Source organism: Galeopterus variegatus, unplaced genomic scaffold (genome assembly GCF_000696425.1).
Source record: "Galeopterus variegatus unplaced genomic scaffold, G_variegatus-3.0.2 Scaffold365, whole genome shotgun sequence".
NCBI classification, from domain to species: Eukaryota; Metazoa; Chordata; class Mammalia; order Dermoptera; family Cynocephalidae; genus Galeopterus; species Galeopterus variegatus.
The window spans coordinates 392182-417304 of record NW_007726476.1 but is presented as its reverse complement, the minus strand read 5'-3'; the positions used below and the strand labels follow the sequence as shown (position 1 = coordinate 417304).

The window sequence follows — 25123 nt, the reverse complement described above, 5'->3', positions numbered from 1 at the left end:
AAAAAAAAAAAATGTTGGTGTGGATTGGCTACTTTTTGTCATTTACTGAATTCCAATAAGAGAGATGAATTTAGATAAAAGATTACTAATTTGTTAACAAAGATGAAAAATAATAGAGCTCTGGCAAGGGAGACTCTTTCTCTACCTGAAGCCTGCAATTTTACATGGGGCTCTCATAGTTCCGAAAATGTTAGCTGTTTCCATCCCCCATACATCAGAAGGTAAGACTGTGGACCTAAGTTTTTCTCATGAGCTTCACATTAAATGCTCTCTCTCTACTAGGCAGGAGCCAGCTCAACAGCAAAGATCAAATTAAGGTGTAGCCTTCCCACCCAAACCTGTTGTTTCAGATGGCCTCATGGTAACCTCTATTAAATTGGGGATAATGGCGAAAAATGGACTGAGTATAGAAAACAAATAATAAAGTAGTCAGAACTATCTTTAGATATGACCTTTGATGAGATTGCTTGCATGGGGAACTGACCGAAAGGAAAAAAACATGAAGCTCTCTCTCGGAATCCAGATTCTAAGGGGTTAGAAGATGTTGATATATAAATCCCAGTATTAAGCACTAGTGTAACAGACCATGATACAGAATTCTCTTTCCCACTATCATGGTACAGTGGTTATTGCAGGGAAACATTTTGCTTGCAGATTAAGAATAACATACTCTATTTAGATTCCTAGTAATGTTTGAGGAGTTTAAGTATGAATTTTGTATAATATTCAATCCACAACTAAAGTTCTGAAAATTTTATTTTATAGGGATTATTGAGGATACAAAAATTTTTAAAAGAATTGTATGTAATTTGATTGAATCAGTCAGTTAGGTTAGCTATTCAATGGTGAAGGAAGGCAAAAATCAAAGCTCCCTTCTCTCTACTCTTTCTCACACACACATATGCATATAATTTAATCTGAGCTAATGAAGGGCTATTCCCTCTGTGTAAAGGTGAACTAGATTAAGCCAGCCTTTACATTTCTGGGTGCACGTAATCTGAGGCCAGATATCCTGAATGATCTGAGGAACCTCAAATCTTGAATTGGGATTAAGGTAATCTCTGACTGGTCCCCTGGCATCCAATAAGCAGTCAATGAATATACTTTATATAGAATGGAACTGTTACCCTAAGCCTTATGTTAATTCCATAAATGATTTTTAAAATTTAATACTCAGGGCCGGCCCGGTGGCGCACTGGAGAGTGCACCGCTTGGGAGCGCAGCGGCGCTCCTGCCGAGGGTTCGGATCCCACATGGAGACCAGTTCTCACTCACTGGCTGAGCACGGTGTGGGCGCAACACTGAGGGTTGCGATCCCGTTGCTGGTCCCCAGTACGGGCGCGACACCGAGGGTTGCGATCCTGTTACCGGTCAGTAAAAAAGACAGAAAGGAAAAAAAAAATTTAATACTCAGTTAAAGATAGTTAGCAGAAACAAAATTACAACCACAAATTTGTAAGACTTGAATGACTGGAATTATCAGGTGTATTTTAAGATAGCCATGCTTATTATATTTAAAGAAATAAAAAGTCAGTTTGAAAATACCTCAAAAGGATGAGAAACCATAAAAAGGGAGAGAGTCAATTTGAAAAAGAACCAAATCTTTTAGTAGATCTTCTAGAAATGAAAAATACAACATAAGAGTTTAATAACACCACCATCAACAGAATCTACTTAAAAGAATACAATTGAAGCTTTACCGTTAAAATCCAATACTTTAATTTAATGTTGTTTTAGAGATACTAGCCATTGAAATTAGAGAAGGGAGAGAAATTAGAGGAATAAAATTTGGAAAGGAGGTGGTAAATTTTTCATTATTTGTAGATATTATAATAAAATATCTGGAAAACCCTAGGATCAAATTAAAACTGCTGTTAAGAATTAGAGAATTAGTTATAATCTAAATACAAAATAATATATAGAAATGAATATTTTTCATATATACAAACAACCAGTTACAAGATAAAAAAAAAAATGAAAGAAAAGATCTCATTCATAATGGCAAAAACAAAACCAAAGAAAAACAAATGAAATACTTAAGACTAAGCTTACTAAGACGTATGCAAAATCAATACGAAGAAAACTTGAAAATACTTCTGAGACATACAAAGAAAAAAGCATGCATGTTCTTGGATAAGAAGACCTAACGTACTAAAGATATTAATTCCTCCTGCATTAGTCAATGAAATAAAGATAATCACAATAAACGTACCACAACAAACATAGGTGTGGTCAAGACTAGAGAAGATGATTCCAAATTCCATATAGAAAAGTTAAATAAGTTATAGTAACCAGGAAATATTGAGGACAGACTAGCTCAATCAAATATAATTAGCAAATTCCTAAATTAGGCATTTCAAATCACTGAACAGAGTAGGTTAGTCAACACATGATATTAGTTCAGCTAGCCAGCAGATAAATTTAAAAATTAATTTTTTAAAAGCATAAGTACTAGAAAAAATTGTATGAAATTTTTTCAGTAGTCTTAAAATGGGGATTATCTTTCTAAACATAACACAAATTCTAGAAGCCAACAAGGAAACAGATATGCTCAACTACAGGAAACTGGTAATAAGTAGTCATGTCACAAGGGTTAATTTCCTTAATATATAAAGGACCTCTACAAATCAATGTAAAAGATCAGGAGCACATTTTTTATGAAAAATGGGTAAATAATATAAATAAAATAATTCACAGAACAATAAATGGTTCTTAAACACAGGGAGAGTTGACACATAATATAAGAAATACAAACTAAGCCAGAATTAGAGTTGACTCATAGTATAAGAAATACAAACTAAGCTAGAATTAGATGCAATTTCTCACCTGTAATCTTGGCAAGGATTAAGTTTGATACCTTTTGGCAAGGGTGTGAGGATACAGATTTTAGAACATTGGAGGGAAATTTGTCAATATCTATCAAAATTATAAATCATATGCCAATTTATATTGACTTAGCAACTCTACCTTATAAAAAATTATTTCACCTATGTGAAAAATGACATGTGTGTATTACATAAATTCAGCTTTATTTGTAATAGCAAAAGACTGGAAACACCATAGATGTCCATCACTAGAGCACTGGTGAAAATTTTATGGTATATTCATTAAAATGAGTAATATGAGAAAAAAGTCTTTACTAGTATAGAAGGATCTCTAACATGCACTAAATTTAAAAAAAGAAAAGAAAATGGCAGAATAATGTACAGTATATGGGAACTGGGTGGATAGGCTACAGGAATGAGAAAAAAGCTGTTCATTGCATAGTTTTATGTGCGTCTGAATCATGTACCATGTTGATGTATTAGCTATTCAACTAACTTTTTAATTTAAGAAAAGAATAAATAATAGATGAGGAAGTTAAGCTATGTTGTATTTAACTCTTCTGAGAGTTTTGGCTGTGTAATGGGGGGAGATATTGGGGTAGTATTTATAGAAAGCTGTAGAACCGAGGAGGTTTGGTTTGATTTTAGTTTGTGTGTGTGTGTGTGTGTGTGTGTGTGTGTGTGTGTGTGTGTGCGTGCGCGCGCATGCGTTTTATTTCATATTAAATTGCCTATATTCAACTGTTTTTTACTTTTTAAAATGTCAATTTTAATGCATTTTATTTCATATTAAATTGCCTATATTCAACTGTTTTTTACTTTTTAAAATGTCAATTTTACCTGGTTCAACCAATAAAAAAATTGGAGATACTAACACATACGCATGTGTTTGCATGGTGAAAAATGACAATAGAAAGGAAGAGACTGATAATGGTCAGTAATAAGGGTTACCAAAGAAGCGAGATTATTAAAAAAGGATTGCCAGAGGCTTTGGCAAAAGAACTATGTCCTTTATAGTTACGGGAAGGAGAAGATACTTGCATTTGAGGGCAGATTGTTTGGTGATAGGAAAGTCATGGAGTCATTTGGTGTACTCAAATGTTCATCTCATTTGACTTCACCAGCTGAGAGTACAAATGAGAGGAACCATTTCTGAGATGGCAGAGATCCTAGGCACTTGTTAAAATGTTGGCTTATTTGTATATGTTTAAATTGCTTTAAATGTACAGACTTTTCCAGAAAGTATTGAATATCTAAAAAAAAAAATAGGTTAACATTTCTTCTTAGGTCATTTGAAAACCTTTTGTTTTTTAATCTTAACTTAGGGACTTCATTACTGACTGATCTTCAAGGATCTACTGAAAACCTCTTGAGGATGGCAGAATGTGGAGAGGGCATTAATTTTACTGCCATCAGAGACACAACCTGCCTTTCTTTTCTCATGAGCCTTCTTTTAAAGAATTCCTGCCCTGTACTTCTCACAGGTATTCAAAGTATTTAATGAAAGGAGACTTTCAGAATTAGAGATGTAGAGATCATTTGGTATAACCATTTCATAAGTGGGAATGATATGCCCTGAAAAGTTTTGGTGACTATGTCAATTTATATACTTACCAACAGTACATGAATTCCCATTTCTCCACCTGTCTGCCAATACAGGACATTCTAAATCTTTTCCATCTTTCCATTACCTTCAGGACAAATTCCAGAAGTAGAACTATTGGATTAATATGTGTTTTGCCTCCATAGCCTGTGGCTGAGGTTCTGAGAGGGCCACTTAAGTGACATTGACGTTGACTGGTTTAATTAAATTTACACATGGAATTCCTCAACCCAATGTTAAAATTTTTTGGTCTTTTGCCATTACCAAAGGAGTAATTGAATACAGCTCCTAGTCTTTGTTAACACTTATTTCAACCCATTGGTTATCTTTTCCAATTCTCTAACTTGTGCTGTTTATCACCAGAACAAAAGTATCACTTGTCCAGTTCTATATTCTAAGAATTCAAGCAATGCAACCCTCTATATAACCCATAACTTGACTATAATTTAGTGAATTGCAAAGTCATGAGTCCCTGTTTTCCTTCAATAAGGAGTTCATCACCAAATTTATCTCTGATTTCGTATGTTGATTTTATATCCTACAACTTTACTGAATTTATTTATCAGTTCTACCAGATTTGGTTGTATCTTTAGGTGTTTCTATATGTAAGATCATATTGTCAACAGACAGACAATTTCATTTCTTCCTTTCTGATTTGAATTCCTTTTATTTCTTTTCTTGCCTAATTGCTCTAGCTAGGACTTCCAGTGCTGTATTGAAAGTAGTGAGAGTGGGCATCCTCTTCTTGTTCCTGATCATAGGAACAATATAATTTTTAAATGAAGTAAAATGTTCTCAGTTCATTTTAATATGTTAACATGTCATTTTCTTGCATATAAATCTAGCCTAATGTATTTTTTTTTCTTAGGAGAGTCTGGTGTTGGGAAAACTGCTACCATCAACCAAATGCTTGAAAAGTTAGAGGGCCCAGGAGCATTCAGCATAAAATATGGGTCAATTTTAGGAGATGTCCTATTATATAATGCAATTAAAAAATCAAGGTTGTATATATTAAATTCTAAATTTGATTTGTCTGGTAAAAAAAGTTTGCTTTAATATATAAATGTGCCTTGTTTTTAAAAAGCAAATCTGTTGGGGCTGGCCTGGTGGCGTACTGCTACAGTGTGCTGCTTGGGAATGCGGCGGCGCTCCCGCCGAGGGTTCGGATCCCACATACAGACCGGCCACTCACTGGCTGAACGAGGTGCGGGAGCAACACCGAGGGTTGTGATCCCGTTGCCGGTCACGAAAAAAGGAAAATAAATAAATAAATAAAAATAAAAAGCAAATCTGTTATAGAAAATTGCAGAATTACTCAAAAGAGATGATAAAAAGAAAATCTTTTTTCCTAATCTCTCCTTTATTTTTTTAATTTAAACTTTAATTTGCAATTGACAGATAATAATTTTTTTATATATTTATGGGTTACAATGTGATGTTTTCATATATGTATGTATTATAGAATAATTATATCAGCTAACATATTCATAACCTCACATACCAATCAGTTTTGTAGTGAGAACAATTAAAATCTATTTTTTAGCAATTTCAAAAATATACGACACATTATTAACTATGGTCACTATGCTGTGCAATAGATCTCGAAATCTTATTCCTCTTAACTGAAATTTTGTACCCATTGACCAGTGTTTCCCCATTTTCTCTCACCTAACCTCCTGCCCCTGGAAACCACAATTCTACTCTCTGCTTCCATGAATTCAACTTTTTTAGATTCCACATATAAGTGAGTTTATGCATTACCGTAATTGTCTTTCTGTACCTGACTTATTTCACTTAGCATAATGTCCTCCAGGTTCATCCATGTTGTCCCAAATGACAGAATTTCCTTCTTTTCTAAGGATGAATAGTATTTCATTGTGTATGTATACCACATTTTCTTTATACATTCATTTGTTGGTAAACACTTAGGTTGATTCCATATCTTAACAATTATGAGTAATGCTGCAGTGAACATGGGAGTACAGATGTCTCTTCAACCTTTGATTTCAGTTCTGTTAGGTATATTCCCTGAAGAGGGATTGCTGGATCATATGGTAATTCTATTTTTAATTTTTTTTTTTCCTTTTTGTCTTTTTTACTGACCGGTAATGGGATCGCGACCCTCGGTGTCGCGCCCGCACCGGGGACCAGCAACGGGATCGCAACCCTCAGTGTTGCACCCGCACCGCGCTCAGCCAGTGAGCAGGAACCGGTCTCCACATGGGATCCGAACCCTCGGCGGGAGCGCCACCGTGCTCCCAAGTGGCACACTCTCCAGTGCGCCACCGGGCCAGCCCCTATTTTTAATTTTTTAAGGAACCTCCATGCTCTTCTCTGTAATGGCTGTACATTCCCACCAGCGGTGTACAAGGGTTTCCTTTTCTCCACATCCTTGCCAGTACTTGTTATCTTCAGTCTTTTTGATAATAGCCTTTTTAATGGGTATGAAGTGATATCTCATAATGATTTTAATTTGCATTTCCCTGATGATTATTGAGGATGAGCATTTTTTCATAAACCTGCTGGCTATTTGTATGTCCTCTTTTGAGAAATATATATTCAATTTCTTTGCCCATTTTTTAATTTGGTTGTTTTCTTGCTGTTGAGTTGTTTGAGTTTTTTATATATTTTTGGATAGTAACTCCTTATCAGATGTATAGTTTGCAACTATTTTCTTTCACTCTGTTGTTTCTTTTCCTTTGTGGAAGCTTTTTAATTTGATGCAGTCCCATTTGTCTACTTTTGCTTTTGTTGCCTTGCTTTTGGGGTTATATCCAAAAAATCATTGCCCAGACCAATGTTGTGGAGCTTTTCCCTTAGGTTTTCTTCTAGTAGTTTTATGGTTTCTGGTGCTACATTTACATCTTTAATCCATTTTGAGTTGATTTTTGTATATGGTGTAAGATAAGGGTTCAATCTCATTTCTCTGAATATGGATACACGGTTTTCTCAACACCATTTATTGAAGAAACTGTTATTTGCCCATTATGTATTCCTGGCACCTTTGTTGAAAATCAATTGACTGTAAATGTGTGGGCTTATTTCTGGGTTATCTTGTCTCATTGGTTGATATGTCTGTTTTTATTCAAATACCATGTTGTTTTGATTACTATAGCATTTGTATTAGTCCATTTCTGCTGCTTATAACAGAAATACCTAAAACTGGGTAATTTGTAAAGAAACAATATTTATTGCTTGCAGTTTCAGATGCTGGGAAGTCCAAAGTCTAGGGAACACATCTGGTGAGGATCTTCTTTGGTGGTGACTTCAATGATGCAGGGTATCACATTGTGAGAAAGGCAGGAGCAAGAGAGAGAACTCCTCATGTGCTCTCCTTTTAAAGTCCTCAGAACCACGCTCCTGACCACCATTAAACCATCAACTTAATCCATTTACTAGGGCATGGTTCTCACAATCTAATCACCTCTTCAAGGCTAACCTTTCAATTACCGTAATAGGATTTCCCACCCTCTTAGCGCTGTCACAATGGGAGTTAGGCTTCTAATACATGGGCTTTGTGGGATACAATTCAATCCACAGCAGCGTTGTAGTATATTTTGATGTCAGGTTGTGTGATGCCTCCAGCTTTGGGGTTTTTTGCTCAAGATTGCTTTGGCTATTCAGGGTGTTTTGGGCTCCACAGGAAAAATGAAAAATTACATTGGAATTTTGATAGGGGTTGCATTAAATCTGTAGATCACTTTGGGCAGTATGAACATTTTAACAATATTAATTTTTCCAATCTATAAACATGAACATATATTTTCACTTATTTGTGTTTTCTTCAATTTCTTTCATCAGTGTTTTATAGGGTTCTATATACAGATGTTTCATATACTGGTTAAATTTATTCCTAAATATTTTTTGGCTGGGATTGTGTTCTTACTTTTTTGGACAGTTCATTGTTGTTGTATAGAAGTGCAACTGATTTTTGTATGTTGATTTTGTATCCTACAACTTTACTGAACTTATTTATCAGTTCTAACAGATTTGGTGGAATCTTTAGGTGTTTCTATATGTAAGATCATGTTCTCAACAGACAGACAATTTCACTTCTTCCTTTCTGATTTGAATTCCTTTTATTTCTTTTCTTGCCTAATTGCTCTGGCTAGGACTTCCAGTGCTGTATTGAAAGTAGTGAGAGTGGGCATCCTCTTCTTGTTCCTGATCATAGAAGAAAAGCTCTCAACTTTTCACCATTAAGTATGATGTTAGCTGGGGGGTTGTCACATATGGCCTTTATTGCATTGAGCCACATTCCTTCTCTACCTAATTTGTTGCAACTTTTTATCATGAAAAGGTGTTGAACTTTGTCAAATGCTTTTTCTGCATCTATTGAGGTGATTTTATAGTTTTTGTGCTTCATTCTGTTAATATGGTATATCACATTTATTATTTTGCATGTGTTGAAGCTCCTTGCATCCCAGGGATAAATCCCACTTGATCATGGTGAATGATCTTTTTAATGTGCTGTTAAAATTGTGGAGAGTGGGCCAGCCCGTTGGCACACTGGAGAGTGCGCCGCTTGGGAGCGTGGTGGCGCTCCCGCCGAGGGTTCGGATCCCATGTGGAGACCGGTTCCCACTCACTGGCTGAGCGCGGTGCGGGCGCAACACCGAGGGTTGCGATCCCGTTGCCGGTCCCCGGTACAGGCGTGACACCAGAGGTTGCGATCCTGTTACCGGTCAGTAAAAAAGACAAAAAGGAAAAAAAAAATTGTGGAGAGTCCCATATCAGGCCTTTCCTCTAATCATTAGACTCATATGTCCAAATGCCTATGTCGCATGCACACTTACTTGAATGTCTCATAAACGTCTCAACCTTAACTCTTGGTTTTTCTTCCAAACCAATTCTTCCTTAAGTTTTTATCATCTGAATAAATAAGACCAATTATTCAAGCCTGAAACCTAGAAATCATCCTTGAATTCCCCCGTTTTCTCTCATCAGCCGATCTCTAATAGCCCATCTGCTTCCTTCCAATCCCTGTGTCTCCATTTTCCCCCACCCTACATCCAATCTTCTACTAGTCAAGTCCGTTCTATTTCAAATATATCATGAATTTGTCTACTCCTCTTTCTTCAATGCCGCTTTTGGTCCAAGTCACCATCATCTCCATCTTACACTAATGATTTTGGAATAGAATTCTACTACACTTAAATAAGGTCTTAAAAATCAGAGAAATGGGGCTAGCAGTTTAGCTCACTAAAGTGTGGTGCTGATAACACCAAGGTCAAGAGTTTGGATCTCTGTACTGGCCAGCGACCGAAAAGAAAACAAAATTAGAGAAATTATTTTTGGAACATTTAATACAATAGGAATCATTACTTAACTAAATGTCATAAATAACGGAGTCTGAAAAAATAAGTTTTACTGTATGCTCAGTATTTACACTGAAGTGGGTTTTAGCAATAAAGACCATTATTTTCAATCAAACATGAGAAAATCAACACCTAAAAACAAGACCAAAGTAAATGGTGAATGGGTCTTTTGCTGAGTGATCCATGAGTCAAAATGCATTTGTAAAGCGATAAGGAAGGTTTGAGAAGAATTGATATTAATTCATCTTTAAATGGTTGAATTTAGCAGTAAAGCCATCAGGTCCTGGGCTTTTCTTTACCAGGAAACTTTTTATAGATTCAATCTCCTTGCACATTATTGGTCTGTTCAGACTTTCTGTTTCTTCATGATTCAGTTTTGGTAGGTCTTATGTTTCTGGGAATTTATCCATTCTAATTTATCCAATTTGTTGGTGTATAATTGTTCATAGTGGTATTTTATTATCCTTTGTATTTCTGTGGTATCAATTGTAATGTCTCCTCTTTCATTTCTAATTATTTTTATTTGAGTCTTCTCTCTTTTTTCTTAGGTATTATAGGTAAAGGTTTGTCAATTTTGTTTATATTTTCAAACAAATCAACTTTCAGTTTTGTTAATCTTTTCTATTGTCTTTCTAATGGCTATTTCATTTATCTCTGCTCTAATCTTTTTAATTTCTTTTCTTGTACTAACTTTGGCCCTAGTTTGTTCTTCTTTTTGTAGTTCTTTGAGTTATAAAATTAGATTGTCTGTTTAAGATCTTTCTTCTTTTTTTTTTCCAAGGACATGGTCCAGAAAGTTTTCTTGGCATCAAACAAATGAGAAAATTTCAAAAAGAATGAAGAAAAAATGAATAAAAATGTTGCCCTTTTCCCTTCCTCTGTTTTTCTTGGGATTTCCATTTCTGATTCTGTCTCTGGCTGCTCTCTGCTTTTTAATCTCTGTTTACTTAATCTTACTCTGTATATATTTTCAGATTATATTAGCAATTTCAGCCCACATTGGGCTACCTTTCATGTTATCTTTTCTGGCTAAAGTAATTACTTACTATATGTAGAAAATGCTCAATATCCTGGCATCATAGGAATTTTCCCAGTTCATCTTTTAATGTAAGCACATGTTTTGTTAAGTTTGGGTATCAGTTCTAATGGTGGCACTAAAGTTATCTGTAAAAGTATGAACAGAAAACAAAAACTTGTTTTCTTGTAGGAGATAGAAGTAAAATCATACATAATGCTGTCACTTTCATTATTTTTTGTTAATACAGCTACTATGCTATATAAATGAAATTTGAATCTTTAAAACATTTTATTCCAATAGCCTAAGACAGAATATCAGCATCTTGATTTCTGACACTCATAAGACAGCAACTGGAAATCCAGGTATGTGTGGTAGAACAGCTTCAAAACTTTCCCATCTCAACCATATGCAAGTCATTTCTTACTTTCAAAAATCTGAAAATGAAAATTTCAATCAGTAATTTAAAATTAAAAATCCTGAAAAATATCCAATACCCCCTCAAACTTTATTCAAAAGGCAGAATACTTATGGTAAAGGAGTTTTTCCATCTGCTCACCAGAAAGCTGATACCTTCCTTATCAGTGGAACCACAGACTAAGTCTAGAAGTAACTGAAGGCAGTATTTGTCTATTCTGTTTTTTCATGCTTTTAGACATAGTGCAATAGAAAAGTTATGATTCTGTAGGATCTCTAAAATCAAGCTGTACAATAGAAATATATGTGAAGTTTCAGGAGCCTCATTCTTAAAAATTCTGACTCAGTAGTTTTGGGACCAGCCACTCCACTCTTCAGAGAGAAAGATAGGGTGTCAAAGAGATAGCTGTAGCATCTAATCAAAATTAGATGCCTTTGGTGCACACAGCTGCATACTGCTTTTAGATTTAAAAATGTATATGTGTCTATCATGCATAAATGAACAGAGAATTCTGTGAGCTTTTGTGTTGCTGCATTTAGCTATGGTTGCAAAGATTTAGCAGAAAAAAGTAAGGAAACATTCCAAGGTTGGTGTTTCTTCTATTAAAGTAACTTCTTGAAAGTGATAGCAATATAATAAAATTATGTTACTTTCAAATTTCTTGACACCTTAAAATAAAGCAAAAATATTCTTAAGGTGTTCTAAATTTTTTTTTTCATATTTGGCATCATAGATAATACTACTAAAAATCCGGAAGTTAGAACTGATGAAAGTTCATTTAGAAATAATAATAATAAAGGAATTATAGCCTCTACAATAAATTTTTGCACCAGTACGACAACCACCAAAACCAAGGAGTTGATTCTTAAGAAGTTAGTAAGAAGAACTAAAGACACTCTTGGAGCACCAAAAAACAACAGGGTAAAACACCTCCCATACCTGTTAAATAATTTGCTTATACTATCCAAGTAGTAAGTTGATTTATTTTAACTAACACTAATAAAAAGAAAAAAATATGTGTAACATACATTCCTGAACATTCCTTGAAGATGCTCTTTATAGTGGTAACTTTGGTTTTTAAATCAATATAATTTCATTTCCAACATGATGAATTATACTGATGCAGAATTACTGGAAAGAAGTTCTGAAATATGAATAGAGACAAAAAGACTGGAAAATGGATTAGATGCCAATTGCTTTGTTTCTGTATATTCTACCACATTTTCTTCCTGTGACCATGGATTAGAACTATAAGAGTTAAAGGAATTTGTGGTATCCACAGTCTCAGGGAAAGGTATGAAGAGAATAGCCTTGTTACAAGTATAATAAGAGAAGAGCTTTGTGACAACTACCTACTTTCTTAAAATAGTGTTGGATGTTCCTTATTCTTACCCTCTGTCTGCCTAGCATGTTATTAACTGTCCACTCTGTCACAATAGAAATTTACAGTCAGTGACTCCAGTTCAGTACCGTAAAGTAAGCTTGGGTAAACAGACATGGAAGATTCATTAATAAGAAAATTAATTACGTGGGTTCCTTAGTAACCCCTGAGGGTTTTTTGGTTTTTTGGTTTTGTTTTGTTTTGTTTTTTGATTAATACATTTCATGGGGCAAGAGCTGACCATCAGCCCCTGTGCCCAATGTGGTGTGAGAAAATCAATGCTATCAGCATGCGCACCACCTCAAATTGCAATTATTTCCCATGTCCCCCACCCAACCTCTCCCCAGTGCCCCCTCCCTCCCCACCATCTTCCCACCTCCCCAATCCCCGGCCCAGCAACCCTAGGTCTGTTCTCTCCCTCTTCAAGTTCAATACACCACTGAAGTCTTTCTTTCCTTCCTTCTTTCTCTCTTAGTTCCCACTTAGGAGTGAGGACATGTGGTATTTTTCCCTCTGTGCCAGGCTTATTTCACTTAACATAATTTTCTCCAAACTCATCTATGTTGCTGCAAATGGTAAAATTTCATTCTTTTGTATGGCTGAGTAGTATTCTGTTGTGTATATATACCATATTTTCCTTATCCAGTCGTAAGTTCTTGAAATTGATAGTCACAATTTAACTCCTGTGAATATCAATTTCAAGAACTCTTAAGAGTTTGCTTGAAATTTCCTTGATTTTAACTGAAGATATGGATAAACTTGTGGGGCCTTTGCCTACATGGGTAAACTGTCAGGATTTTGAAAAGGTTAATAACTGAGCAACCTAATTACACCAACATAAAATGCAAGCAAAAGAAATTTCAGTCAGTTTGTGATACAAAAGAGGCAACTGAGTGTTTTATTAAAAATTTATATCAACAGCTACTAATTAGGTAATTACATAGTAATTCAAAACAAATGGCTATTTATGTTTTTTAATTAGTTACTTGTTTTACAATAATAAATACAATCTAAAGGGGCCAAAGCACTTAGAGATTATAATCAGTACACTTCAATGCATAATATTTTCTAAGGTGAAAAGTAACACAGATTTAAAAATTAGAAATGTGTCTGAATTTCTGCTGGTTTTTCATAGCAACAGCATCTGCAGCAGAATTTTAAAAGTCTGGTTCCAGATGATAGTCTTATTCCCAAACCAGAGCATATGTGACATAAATAGCTAAATACCTACAACAATGCCTCGGAAATGGTAGGCACTCAGTAAGTAAAGGTTGAATGAATAATAGCCATATTCCTTTGTAATAGCCACAATTAGATTACTTTATCATTAGGTACATTTCTAATTATTATCAGACATAATTATTACAGGTCTATAGAGGATGAATAGAGTTCCTGCAATTATGAAAACTTATTGTTTTCTAAGATCATATCTTCAAAATAGAATTTACTCTGCTGTTTTTTAATAGAAAAATGGGGCCGGCCCGGTGGCGCACTCGAGAGTGCGCTGCTTGGGAGCGCGGCAGCGCTCCCGCCGAGGGTTCAGATCCCATATGGAGACCAGTTCCCGCTCACTGGCTGAGTGCGGTGCGGGCGCGACACCGAGGGTTGCGATCCCATTACTGGTCAGTAAAAAAGACAAAAAGGAAAAAAAAAAAAAAAAGAAAAATGGACATGTTATTACATATAATTTTGTTCTTAATATCCTTAATAGCATAATTAAAATACTTAATTCATAATTTAAAGAAAGGTAGTACTAATTAATATGTTTTAAAACCTTTTGTCTTCCTTAAGATTGTAGTATTTATTGATGACATGAATATGCCAGTATCAGATATGTATGGAGCACAGCCACCCCTGGAATTGATCAGACAATTATTAGATTTGGGAGGGATTTATGATACTGAAAAAAATACATGGAAGGTACAGTATTACTAAGATTTTATTTACATTAAATATTGTTGCTTAACAATAAATCAAATATTATAACAATATTGAGTGAATTAAGTGAGAAATTTAGAAAGTCTAGCCATATGGGCATGTTAAGCAAAGTTGAGACCCTAAATTAATCATGACAATTTATGTCTTTGCAATTTAGAACAGGTCCATGGGTTTATAGAAATTCTACTTTTAGTGGGTTTAAATCTTAGCAAAAGTTACAATTATGTCCTAGAAATTTATTTTCTGAGTCAAATAGTGTTCAGCACTGTTAACTAGATCGTTAATCAGATTTTTCAGTGCATCATCAGTTAGTACATATGAGAGGAACCAGTGAAAATGTAGACTACCAAATGCATTCTTAATCTCTAACACAAAACAAAGATTTTTAGAAGTATTGCAAGGTCAAATTCTCAAGAAAGTATTTCTGGGCAATTATTTTTGTTACATTGAACCAAAACAGAATGGCTTTAGTTTTAAGTATATATGTATACATTCAAATGCACTTTTCTCCCTATTTGGTTTCTTCTCTGGAAATCACAAGCCCTGTGTTCCGGAACTGACTCTATCACTGAAACTTTCTGGAATTCAGATGCCTCATCTGTAAAATTAGATGGCACCCCAAGCCAATCCTGGTCATTCTGGAGACACACTCTACAAGATTTTTATCACTATAAACTAGAATCCTCTCTGCTAACCGGGATAACATTGCTTATTTTCCAGTAACTGCTTTAGAAAAAAAAAAAAAGTGGGGGAGGGGTATGCTATTTCCTGATGACATTTAGAAAGCCTCCTAGAAGTAACATATCTTGAAACTACATTTTAGGGTGGGTTACTTCTAAAAAGGTAGATTTCTATTATCATTGTAATTTTTGTTTGGCAGTACATAGTAATCTTAATCTTTTTGCCTAAATGTTTTTAAATCTTTTGTCCATTTGGGGTGGGGAAGTGGCTATATATTTCACTTCCTACAGATGCATTTAGTTCCTCTTCCTTTTTATTCTTCCCACAGAGTATTCAAGATCTGTCTGTAGTTGCAGCTTGTGTTCCAACTGGTGGAAATGACATTAGCCCACGTCTCCTCAAACATTTCTCCATACTGGTATTGCCTCATCCTCCACAAAGTGCCTTACATACTATTTTCCAGGTGATATAACTGGTTCATTTTCTACTGAAAAAATTAAAATTTAATTCCATAGTATAAGGAAAAATGTGGGAACTTGAAAACCACTAATGTTGAATGAAAATTCTCTTAAAGGGAGAAATTTTATTTCCCCCTATATTTTCTAGCCTATACTTATAATTTGTCTCTAAATATCAAGAACATAAATATCCAGAACATAATTTAGTGTGCATAAGAAACACATGTGGTACATATTTAATCGTGTTTAAAACACAGACTCCAGTACTTTATTCTCAGAGATTCTGATCCAGTGTATCTGGGATGGAGCTCAGGAATTTGCATTTTTAACAAGCAGCCCTCATTTTTGCTAGAATTGATTTGCTCTTTTCATTTTCTTATAGAATAAAAAGGACTGAGGGAACTATTACCTCACTCTGGAATGACTAACATGTATACTTTCTTCTAAAACAGCTTTTCGGGGTTTTTTTATGTGTGAACTATTGATTACATGCATCAGAATTACCAAGTGCTTTTTCTAAAAAAAAAAAAAAAAAAAAGAAGAAGGAAAAAAGACAGATTAGTTCCCCCCGCCCTGGAGAGCTTCATTTGGACTATGTTTATTTATTTGTTTGTTTGTTTGTTTGTTTAACTTATCAATATACATTGTAGTTGATTTTTGTGTCCCTTTACCTATTCCTCTTTCCCACCCCACTCCCTTCCCCCCAAACTACATCATTTCTCTTCACTTGTCTTAACAAGTTCAAGGAATTGTTGTAATTGTTGTATCTTCTTCCCCCCCACACCATTTATTTGTTTGTATATGTATTTATTTATTTATTTTTAGCTCCCACAAATAAGTGAGTACATGTGGTATTTCTCTTTCTGTGCCTGACTTGTTTCACTTAATATAATTTTCTCTAAGACCATCCATGTTGTTGAGAATGGCAGTATTCATTCTTTTTTATAAAGGAGTAGTATTCCATTGTGTAGATATACCACAGTTTCCTTATCCACTCATCTGATGATGGACATTTGGGCTGGTTCCAACTCTTGGCTATTGTAAACAGTGCTGCAATAAAAATGGGAGTACAGGTATCCCTTCAGCATGATGATTTGCATTCCTCTGGGTATATTCCCAGCAGTGGAATAGCTGGGTCATATGGTAGATCTATCTGAAATTGTTTGAGGAGCCTCCATACCATTTTCCATAAAGGCTGCCCCATTTTGCAGTCCCACCAAAAGTGAATGAGAGTTCCTTTTTCTCCACAACTTCATCAGCACTTATCTTTCTCAGTCTTTTGGATATTAGCCATCCTAACTGTAGTGAAATGGTATCTCAGTGTGGTTTTGATTTGCATGTTCTGAATGCTGAGTGATGTTGAGCATTTTTTCATATGTCTGTTGGCCATTTGTATATCCTCCTTTGAGAAATGCCTGTCCAGCTCCTTTGCCCATTTTTTAATTGGGTTTTTTGTTTTTTTGCTGTAAAGTTGTTTGAGTTCCTTGTATATTTTGGATATTAATCCTTTGTCTGATGTATATTTTTGCAAATATTTTCTCTCACTCTGTTGGTTGTCTTTTCACTCTGTTGATTGTTTCTTTTGCTGTGCAAAAGCTTTTTAGTTTGATATAATCCCATTTGTTTATTTTTTCCTTTAGTTGCCTGTGCTTTGGGGGTCATATTCATGTAGTCTGTACCCACTCCTACTTCCTGGAGTATTACCCCTATGTTTTCTTTAATGAGTTTTATTGTTTCAGGATGTATATTTAATTCTTTAATCCATTTTGAGTTGGTTTGGGTATGTAGTAAGAGGTATGGGTCTAGTTTCATTCTCCTGCATATGGATATCCAGTTCTCCCAGCACCATTTGCTGAAGAGGCAGTCCCGACCCCATTGAATAGGCTTGGTGCCTTTGTCAAAGATCAGATGGCTGTAGGTGTATGGGTTGATTTCTGGGTTCTCTATTCTATTCCATTGATCTGTGTGTCTGTTTTTATGCCAGTACCATGTTGTTTTGGTTATTAAAGCTTTGTAGTATAGTTTAAAGTTAGATAGTGTTATGGCTCCAGCTTTATTAAGCTTTGTAGTATAGTTTAAAGTTAGATAGTGTTATGGCTCCAGCTTTATTTTTATTTTTTGCTCAGGATTGCTTTGGCTATGCATGGTCTTTTGTTATTCCATATAAATGTCTAGACAATTTTTTCCATTTCTGAGAAAAATGTCATTGGAATTTTGATGGGGATTGCATTGAATTTGTAGATCACTTTGGGTAAAATGGACATTTTCACAATGTTAATTCTTCCCATCCAAGAGCATGGGATATCTTTCCATCTTCTTGTGTCCTCTTTAACTTCTCTCAACAGTGGTTTGTAGTTCTCTTCATAGAGATTTTTCACATACTTGGTTAATTTTATTCCTGAGTATTTTATATTTTTGGTGGCAATTGTAAATGGGCTAGCTTTCTTTACTTCTTTTTCTTTTTTTTTTTTTTCCTAAAAGATGACAGTAAGGGGATCTCAACCCTTGGCTTTGTGTTGTCAGCACCACGTTCTCCCAGGTGAGCCAACCAGCCATCGCTATATAGGGATCTGAACCCATGGCCTTGGTGTTATCAGTACCACACTATCCCAAGTGAGCCACGGACTGGTCCGCTTTATTTCTTTTTCTGCATGTTCACTGTTGGAATATAGAAATACTACTGTTTTTTGTGTGTTGATTTTGTATCCTGCAACATTGCTGAAATCACTCATCAACTCTAAGAGGTTTTTTGTAGAGGCTTTAGGCTGTTCAATATATAGGATCACATCATCCACAAACAGGGACAGTTTGACTTCATCTTTTCCAATCTGAATGCCCCTTATTTCCTTCTCTTCTCTGATTGCTCTGGCTACTACTTCCAACACTATCTTGAATAGGAGTGGTAAGAGTGGGCATCCTTGTCTAGTTCCTGTTCCTATCATTCAGGATGATATTGGCAGTGGGCTTATCATATATGGCTTTAATTGTGTTGAGATACTTTCCATCTATACCTAACTTGTAGAGAGTCTTTATCATGAATGAATATTAAATTTTGTCAAATGCTTTTTTGGCATCTATAGAGATGATCATATGGTTTTTGTCTTTGATTTTATTGATGTGGTGTATCACATTTATTGATTTGTGTATGTTGAACCAACCTTGTATCCCTGGGATGAATCCCACTTGATCGTGGTGGATAATTTTACATATGGGTTGTTGTGTTCTGTTTGCTAGTATTTTATTGAGGATTTTTGCATCTATATTCATCAAGGATATTGGCCTGTAGTTTTCTATTTTCGATGCATCTTTGTCTGGTTTTGATATCAGGGTGATGTTTGCTTCATAGAATGAGTTTGGGGGAATGGTCTCTGTTTCAAACTTTTGGAATAGTTTGTTGACAATTGGTATCAATTCCTTTTTGAAGGTTTGGTACAGCTCTGCAGTGAACCCGTACAGTCCTGGGCTTTTCAGATTAGTTTTGAAGAATTTAGTAATCTTGCATAAGATTTATTTTTCTCATCACACTCAACTTCCAGTTGAGCCTTTTTTCCCATAAAATGTTTCAGTTCTTACAAGAAAGTATGCATGTATACCAATTTAGACTGAGGTCATAGCTCTATCACTTTACACTTCTAATAACATCTACTGGGGAGCAAGGAGATGGCACACCTCCTAGCACACCTGGTATATACAGAGGTGGGACATAAGTTGTCCCCAGAGAACACATATCAATGCTTCTAGACCATTCACCAAACTAGGACCAGTTGGAATTTTCCCCAATTTGTAACACCAAGAGTGTCTTTTTACTAGTCCATCATTCTGTTTTGAATGGAATTTAATTATTAAGACTTCTAATGAAATTAATCCTTCATTATAGTACACAAGTCTGCTTTTTAGTACAGATTAACCAGAAATAGTCTATACTTAAAATTTTTGGCAAACTAAATTATAAAATTTCTTTTTAAAGGCCCACTTGGGAATGTATTTCTCAATCAATAACTTCACAGCTGATGTTAAGAAAAGTAAGGATCAGATAATAGCTTGTTCCCTAGCTATATACTATCAAGTATGTCAGAGTATGTTACCAGCTCCAACAAAATGCCACTACATGTTTAATCTTCGAGATGTGTTTAAGGTTTGTTTTAAAATTTATTCTCTAGCTTATTTTTAATTTAAGTTGAAGAGATGTAATTTTACTGAATCTCTCTATCTCTCTTACTCTCTCCATTTCCCTACTCACTGGTACTGTCAACATTAAATTGTTTTTTCTTTTCCTTTTTGTCTTTTTTACTGACCGGTAACAGGATCGCAACCCTCGGTGTCGCGCCCGTACTGGGGACCGGGAACAGGATTGCAACCCTCGGTGTTGCACCCACACCACGCTCAGCCAGTGAGCGGGAACCGGTCTCCACATGGGATCCGAACCCTCGGCGGGAGCGCCGCCGCACTCCCAAGCGCCACACTCTCCAGTGCGCCACCGGGCCGGCAACATTAAATTGTTAGAAGGGGGGGGGAAGTGAAATTTATGTTGGTTAGTTTTGCTTTTATTAGTAGCTTATCCCAAGAGTTAGTTAAACAGAATGGTTAAAATAATTCCATGCGGGCCTAGCCCGTGGCGCACTTGGGAGAGTGCGGCGCTGGGAGCACAGCAGTGCTCCCGCCGCAGGTTCGGATCCTATATAGGGATGGCCGGTGCGCTCACTGGCTGAGCGCGGTGCGGCCGGTCTCAAAAAAAAAAAAAAGACAAAAAATTATAATAATAATAATAATAATAATAATTCCATGCAGAAAATTCAATGATGAACCCACTAAGACTGTTAGAATATTAGCTAAGATCCTCAGCCAGGAAAGAAGTGGCAAGATTATAACATCAATTTTGGCTTTTTTTTATTTCTGAGATTTTATTCTAGCTGTCAGAAAATGAAAGTATGTATGCCCTTTATAGACATGCTTGAGTTTTCACAGATTTTGCCAACAGTGCTCATTAGTCAACAGCCTTGGTTAAATAATTTTCAAAATTGAAATGTTAAGAGAAACAGTTTCTTTCACCCCTTGCTGTGGACTGTAGCCCTAAATAGCACATATAATATTTGAAATTGGTAATAAGACTTTTGAAATCCAGATCTAGGATGCTGAAACATACAACATTCGGAAGTACCTCTGTATCACCTCCAACACTCTGCCTCCAGTCAGCACCATAGTCAAGGCTCATGGCTTCCCATCCTAGCAAGGCCTCCCTTAGGTGTGGCTAAGGAGTCCCTGAAACATCCTCCCTCTAAGGGTGATTTTATGCCAAGTTTCCCTGACATAACTTTCCTGTCTCATCAGAAATTCAGTTTAGCACTTGTACAGATCAGCAATCCTTACCTTGGATTATTGCTTCTATTTTTAATGAAACATAAACCTGCAAAAATTGGGCCTTTATTTCACATACTACCTCACTAATGATTTTTTTTAATGTTATTTTTAAATCCCTAATAGCTTCTGCTAGGATTGTTGCAAGCTGACAAGGCTGTTATTAACTCCAAAGAGATGGCTGCTCTGCTCTTTGTTCACGAAGCCACCCGCGTGTTTCACGATCGCTTAATTGAAGCTGCTGAAAAAAGCCTTTTTTATCATTTGCTTTCAAAGGAACTTGAGAACTATTTTCAGGTAAACTTACATTTTAAAAATTATTTTATTATCTTTTTAAATTTTTTATTTTTAATTGACACATAATAGTCGTACATGAATATGGGATACAATGTTATATTTGTATACATGCATACAATGTGCAGTGATCAAATCAAAGTAATCAGCATATCCATCACCTTAAATATTTGGAATTTCTTTGTGTTAGGAACATTCAGCATCTCTATTCTGGCTATTTGAAATTATACAATAAACTTTTTAACTATAGTCAACCTGCAGTGCTATAGAACACTAAACCTTATTCCTCCTTTCTAGTTGTAGATTTGTATCCATTGGCCAACCTCCCCCAACTTCCCCCTCTCACCCACCCTTCCAAATCTCTAGTAACTACTATTCTGCTCTCTACTTCTATGAGATCAACTTTTTAAATTATTTTAGGTGGCGTCTTGTGCAAACATGTTTTATGAAAGTCCTCAAATATTTCTATATTAATGAGAGAAACTTTATTTTATTAACAATTCCATTTTCACTTGAAACTGTGTAAAAGTATAAATTGAGATGTGATGGAGATAATAAGGTCTTGATGCCTGTGCTCATGCTTTTGGCCTCTTAGGAGCCTTGAAACTGCCCGTCTTCCTACAGGACTAGCGGAACTGTCCACTCTCTTGATATGTCAACAAGATTCCTCATTCTTCTCCGTCCCTTTGAACTTCAGTTTCCTCACAGCCTGTCTTTTAATCTAGGTCACAAAGGGAAGCATTTCAGTAATTTGATTCACACTAAAAGGATTGTGAGTAGGTGGAGCAGTGAACTCAGCTTCATTGCTAGACTTCTTTGCTAACCCTCCCGAGATAATTAAGGAGCACATTTTTTTCCAAAGATAACTCTTCTTTCTCTTTTCTGTCTTTGGTGGTGCCACTTTCTTCTACCCTATTAGTAGCAGTTTAAGAAATATAATAAATTCAAGGGCACACTATATTATACAACAGTGAAAGAGAATTTTAGAACATAAACTTTATGCATAGAGAGAAAGATAGTTACACATGCATGCAAATAAACTCAGAATATATAACATATATATGTATATGTAAATGAATGACTATATACGAGGGGTCTTCAAAGAGTTCAGGGAAAGATTCGCATTATATTTTAATTCTATTTTTCCACAAACTTTTTTAAGTACCTGCTCGTAAGTATATTTGTATGTATAGATATACGTTTTTAAGGTAAGTCACAAATTCTGAAAGCTTTTAAAAATTCCATCTGGACATTCCTATCAACACTTTCTTTTAATCCGAGTTTTCTGCTCTTTGGCCCAGATTCTTCGTGATATAATTATTTATGTTAATCCTTATTGCTTCTACCCTCCAACCTTTTTTTTTAACATCTCGTAAAATAATCTGTCCATTAAAGGCCCAAAGGTAACCCATTTTCCATTTCCACACCCACCACTAACTCCACTCACTTGTCTAGAATCTTTCTGGCTCTGCCCAGTGTACAGCTCTTCTTTTTTTGCCTTCCTGAGGCTGCTATTTGGTGATGCCTCAGAATTATCTTGTTTCTAATTTCTTTCAATCAAACACTAGGCTCTCCAGCCCACTCTTCTATTGTTTTCACTTTTCTCCCCTAACAGCCTGAGAGGCAATATAATACAGAGATTACAAATACAAGCTGTGCCCAAATTCAAAGCCCACCTCCTCCATTTACCCACTCCTTGGGTAAGTGACCCCTCTGTGTCTCAGTTTTTACATCTCTAAAGTAAGAGTAGTAATGATACCTGCTTCATAAAACTGGTGAGAATTAATAGCCCTGATTTCTGTAAAATGTTTAGAGCAGTTTCTGACACATAGTAATTTCTCAATAAACATAAACTATCATAATACAGAAGAGCACTAAACCTTATACCTACATTTCAAATACAGGCTGATGGTTTGGTGGAGAGAGCCTGAACTTCAGCATTAGACCCTGCTTTGAATTCTAAATCTATCCTATGTTACTCTGGGCACTTCATACTCGGCATGTGTAAAACCATTCCCAGTCTCCACCCATTGCACCCGCTCCATCACTGAGTGGTTTGGTGGAGAGAGCCTGAACTTCAGCATTAGACCCTGCTTTGAATTCTAAATCTATCCTTTGTTACTCTGGGCACTTCATACTCGGCATGTGTAAAACCATTCCCAGTCTCCACCCATTGCACCCGCTCCATCACTGAGGTGCCCTACCACAGCAACTGGCATTACCATCCAAGCCTCCATCCATGCCAGAAATCTGAGCATCTCACACCCATATTCTAGCCAGATGCAGCATAGTCTATACTGCTTCTGCCTTTACACCTGCAGGTCCCTTCCCTTAGCTCACTCCTGGCCATCTGTCAAGATTCAGCTCATGAACATTATGCTAAGTGAAATAAGCCAGGGACAGAAAGGCAAATCCCGTTGTTTTTACTTATGTGTGGAATCTAAAATAATCGAACTCATAGAGGCAGAGAGTAGGATGGTGGTTACAGAGGCTGGGGCTGGGGCAGAAGAGGAGGTGATGGTCAAAGGGTACAAAGCCTCAGCTAGACAGAAAGTTTACATTTTTTTGAGACCTATTGCACAGTGTGGTGACTATAGTTAATAACCGTGTATTGTACATTTCAAAATCACTGATAATAAATTTCAAATGTTCTCACCACAAAAAATAAGTATTTGAGGTGACAGATATATTAATTAACTTGATTTAATTATTTCACATGGTCTTAATAAATCAACATCACTCTGTACCCCATACAAGTATAATTTGTCAATTTACAATAGAAAAAATTTTTTAAAGATTCAGCTCATGCTTTCTATCTCATGGTAGCCTTTTCTGGCCAACACCATTCTCTTTCCAGATTAAGTGCTCCTTCTTTGTATTCTCATAGGATCATGGGCTTTTTCTATCACAGAACTTATTGTAAAATAATTACCTATCTCCATCTCCAATCTATGAGTTCTAGGAGAACAGTCATTTATTTTTATCTCTTCCTAAATCCCTAGAATTTAACATCTTCCCACCCTCAATTGGTGCTCAATAAATATATCTGGGATGAATGAATGATTAAGGAATGAATGAAGGATAGGGAGACTTTGCCAAAATAATGATCTAAAGAGAGCTTATTACAGGTCTCAGGAAGAGTTCCTAAACTCTCTATAAATATCAACTGCAATTCAGTTTTGAGACTTTACCAGACCAAGGAATATGTGTTGGGCCACTAGAAAATGAGCAAGCAAATACTAATGGGAATCAGGTCTTGCCCTAGCAAGGGTCAGCACTATGGACAGCAAGAGCAGCTCCAATATCCCAAATTAAATACCATATTACCAAACCTTAAGGACATAGGGATATAAATTATTCCTGTGAGAATTTGGGTTTATAGGATATCATTCAATTGTTTGGTTTGTTGATTTTTTAAAAAATATATAACTCTAGTAACAGTTAATACATTTCAGGCACTGTTTTAAGAGCTTCACATATCATTATCCATGTTAATCTTCATTCATCATACCCTATGGTGTAGGTCCTGTTATAACCTTCACTTTACAGATGAAGAAACTGAGCAAAGTAAGGTTAAGAACTTGCTCAAGGTCACACAGCTAGTTAATGGAGTCACTATATTCAAACCCAACATGTCTGATACTAGACATTCTCTTAACCATCCCAGCATTTGCTAAACAAACACTTCTGAATGCCCATCAGGAATTTCCAGTGCCACATACCAAGTGAGGTAAGTGCTGAGGATTACATAAAATTAGCATGAGTTCTGACTCCAAACACCTTACAGAAGAATACATTTCTGTAAGGGCTGTGACAGACCTCCGCACACACCACAGT

General features: G+C 35.8%; 1 protein-coding gene across 1 annotated transcript in view; it reads left to right on the top strand.

Moving 5' to 3' along the window:
* Nucleotides 1-25123, top strand: part of DNAH14 (dynein, axonemal, heavy chain 14) — a 390354-nt gene that overhangs the window by 248988 nt on the left and 116243 nt on the right. Inside the window, 8 exon segments of the mRNA XM_008567995.1 lie at nucleotides 4151-4309; nucleotides 5297-5432; nucleotides 11065-11126; nucleotides 11913-12100; nucleotides 14352-14480; nucleotides 15508-15642; nucleotides 19605-19772; nucleotides 21119-21289. Coding sequence (XP_008566217.1) covers nucleotides 4151-4309; nucleotides 5297-5432; nucleotides 11065-11126; nucleotides 11913-12100; nucleotides 14352-14480; nucleotides 15508-15642; nucleotides 19605-19772; nucleotides 21119-21289 — 1148 coding nt within the window.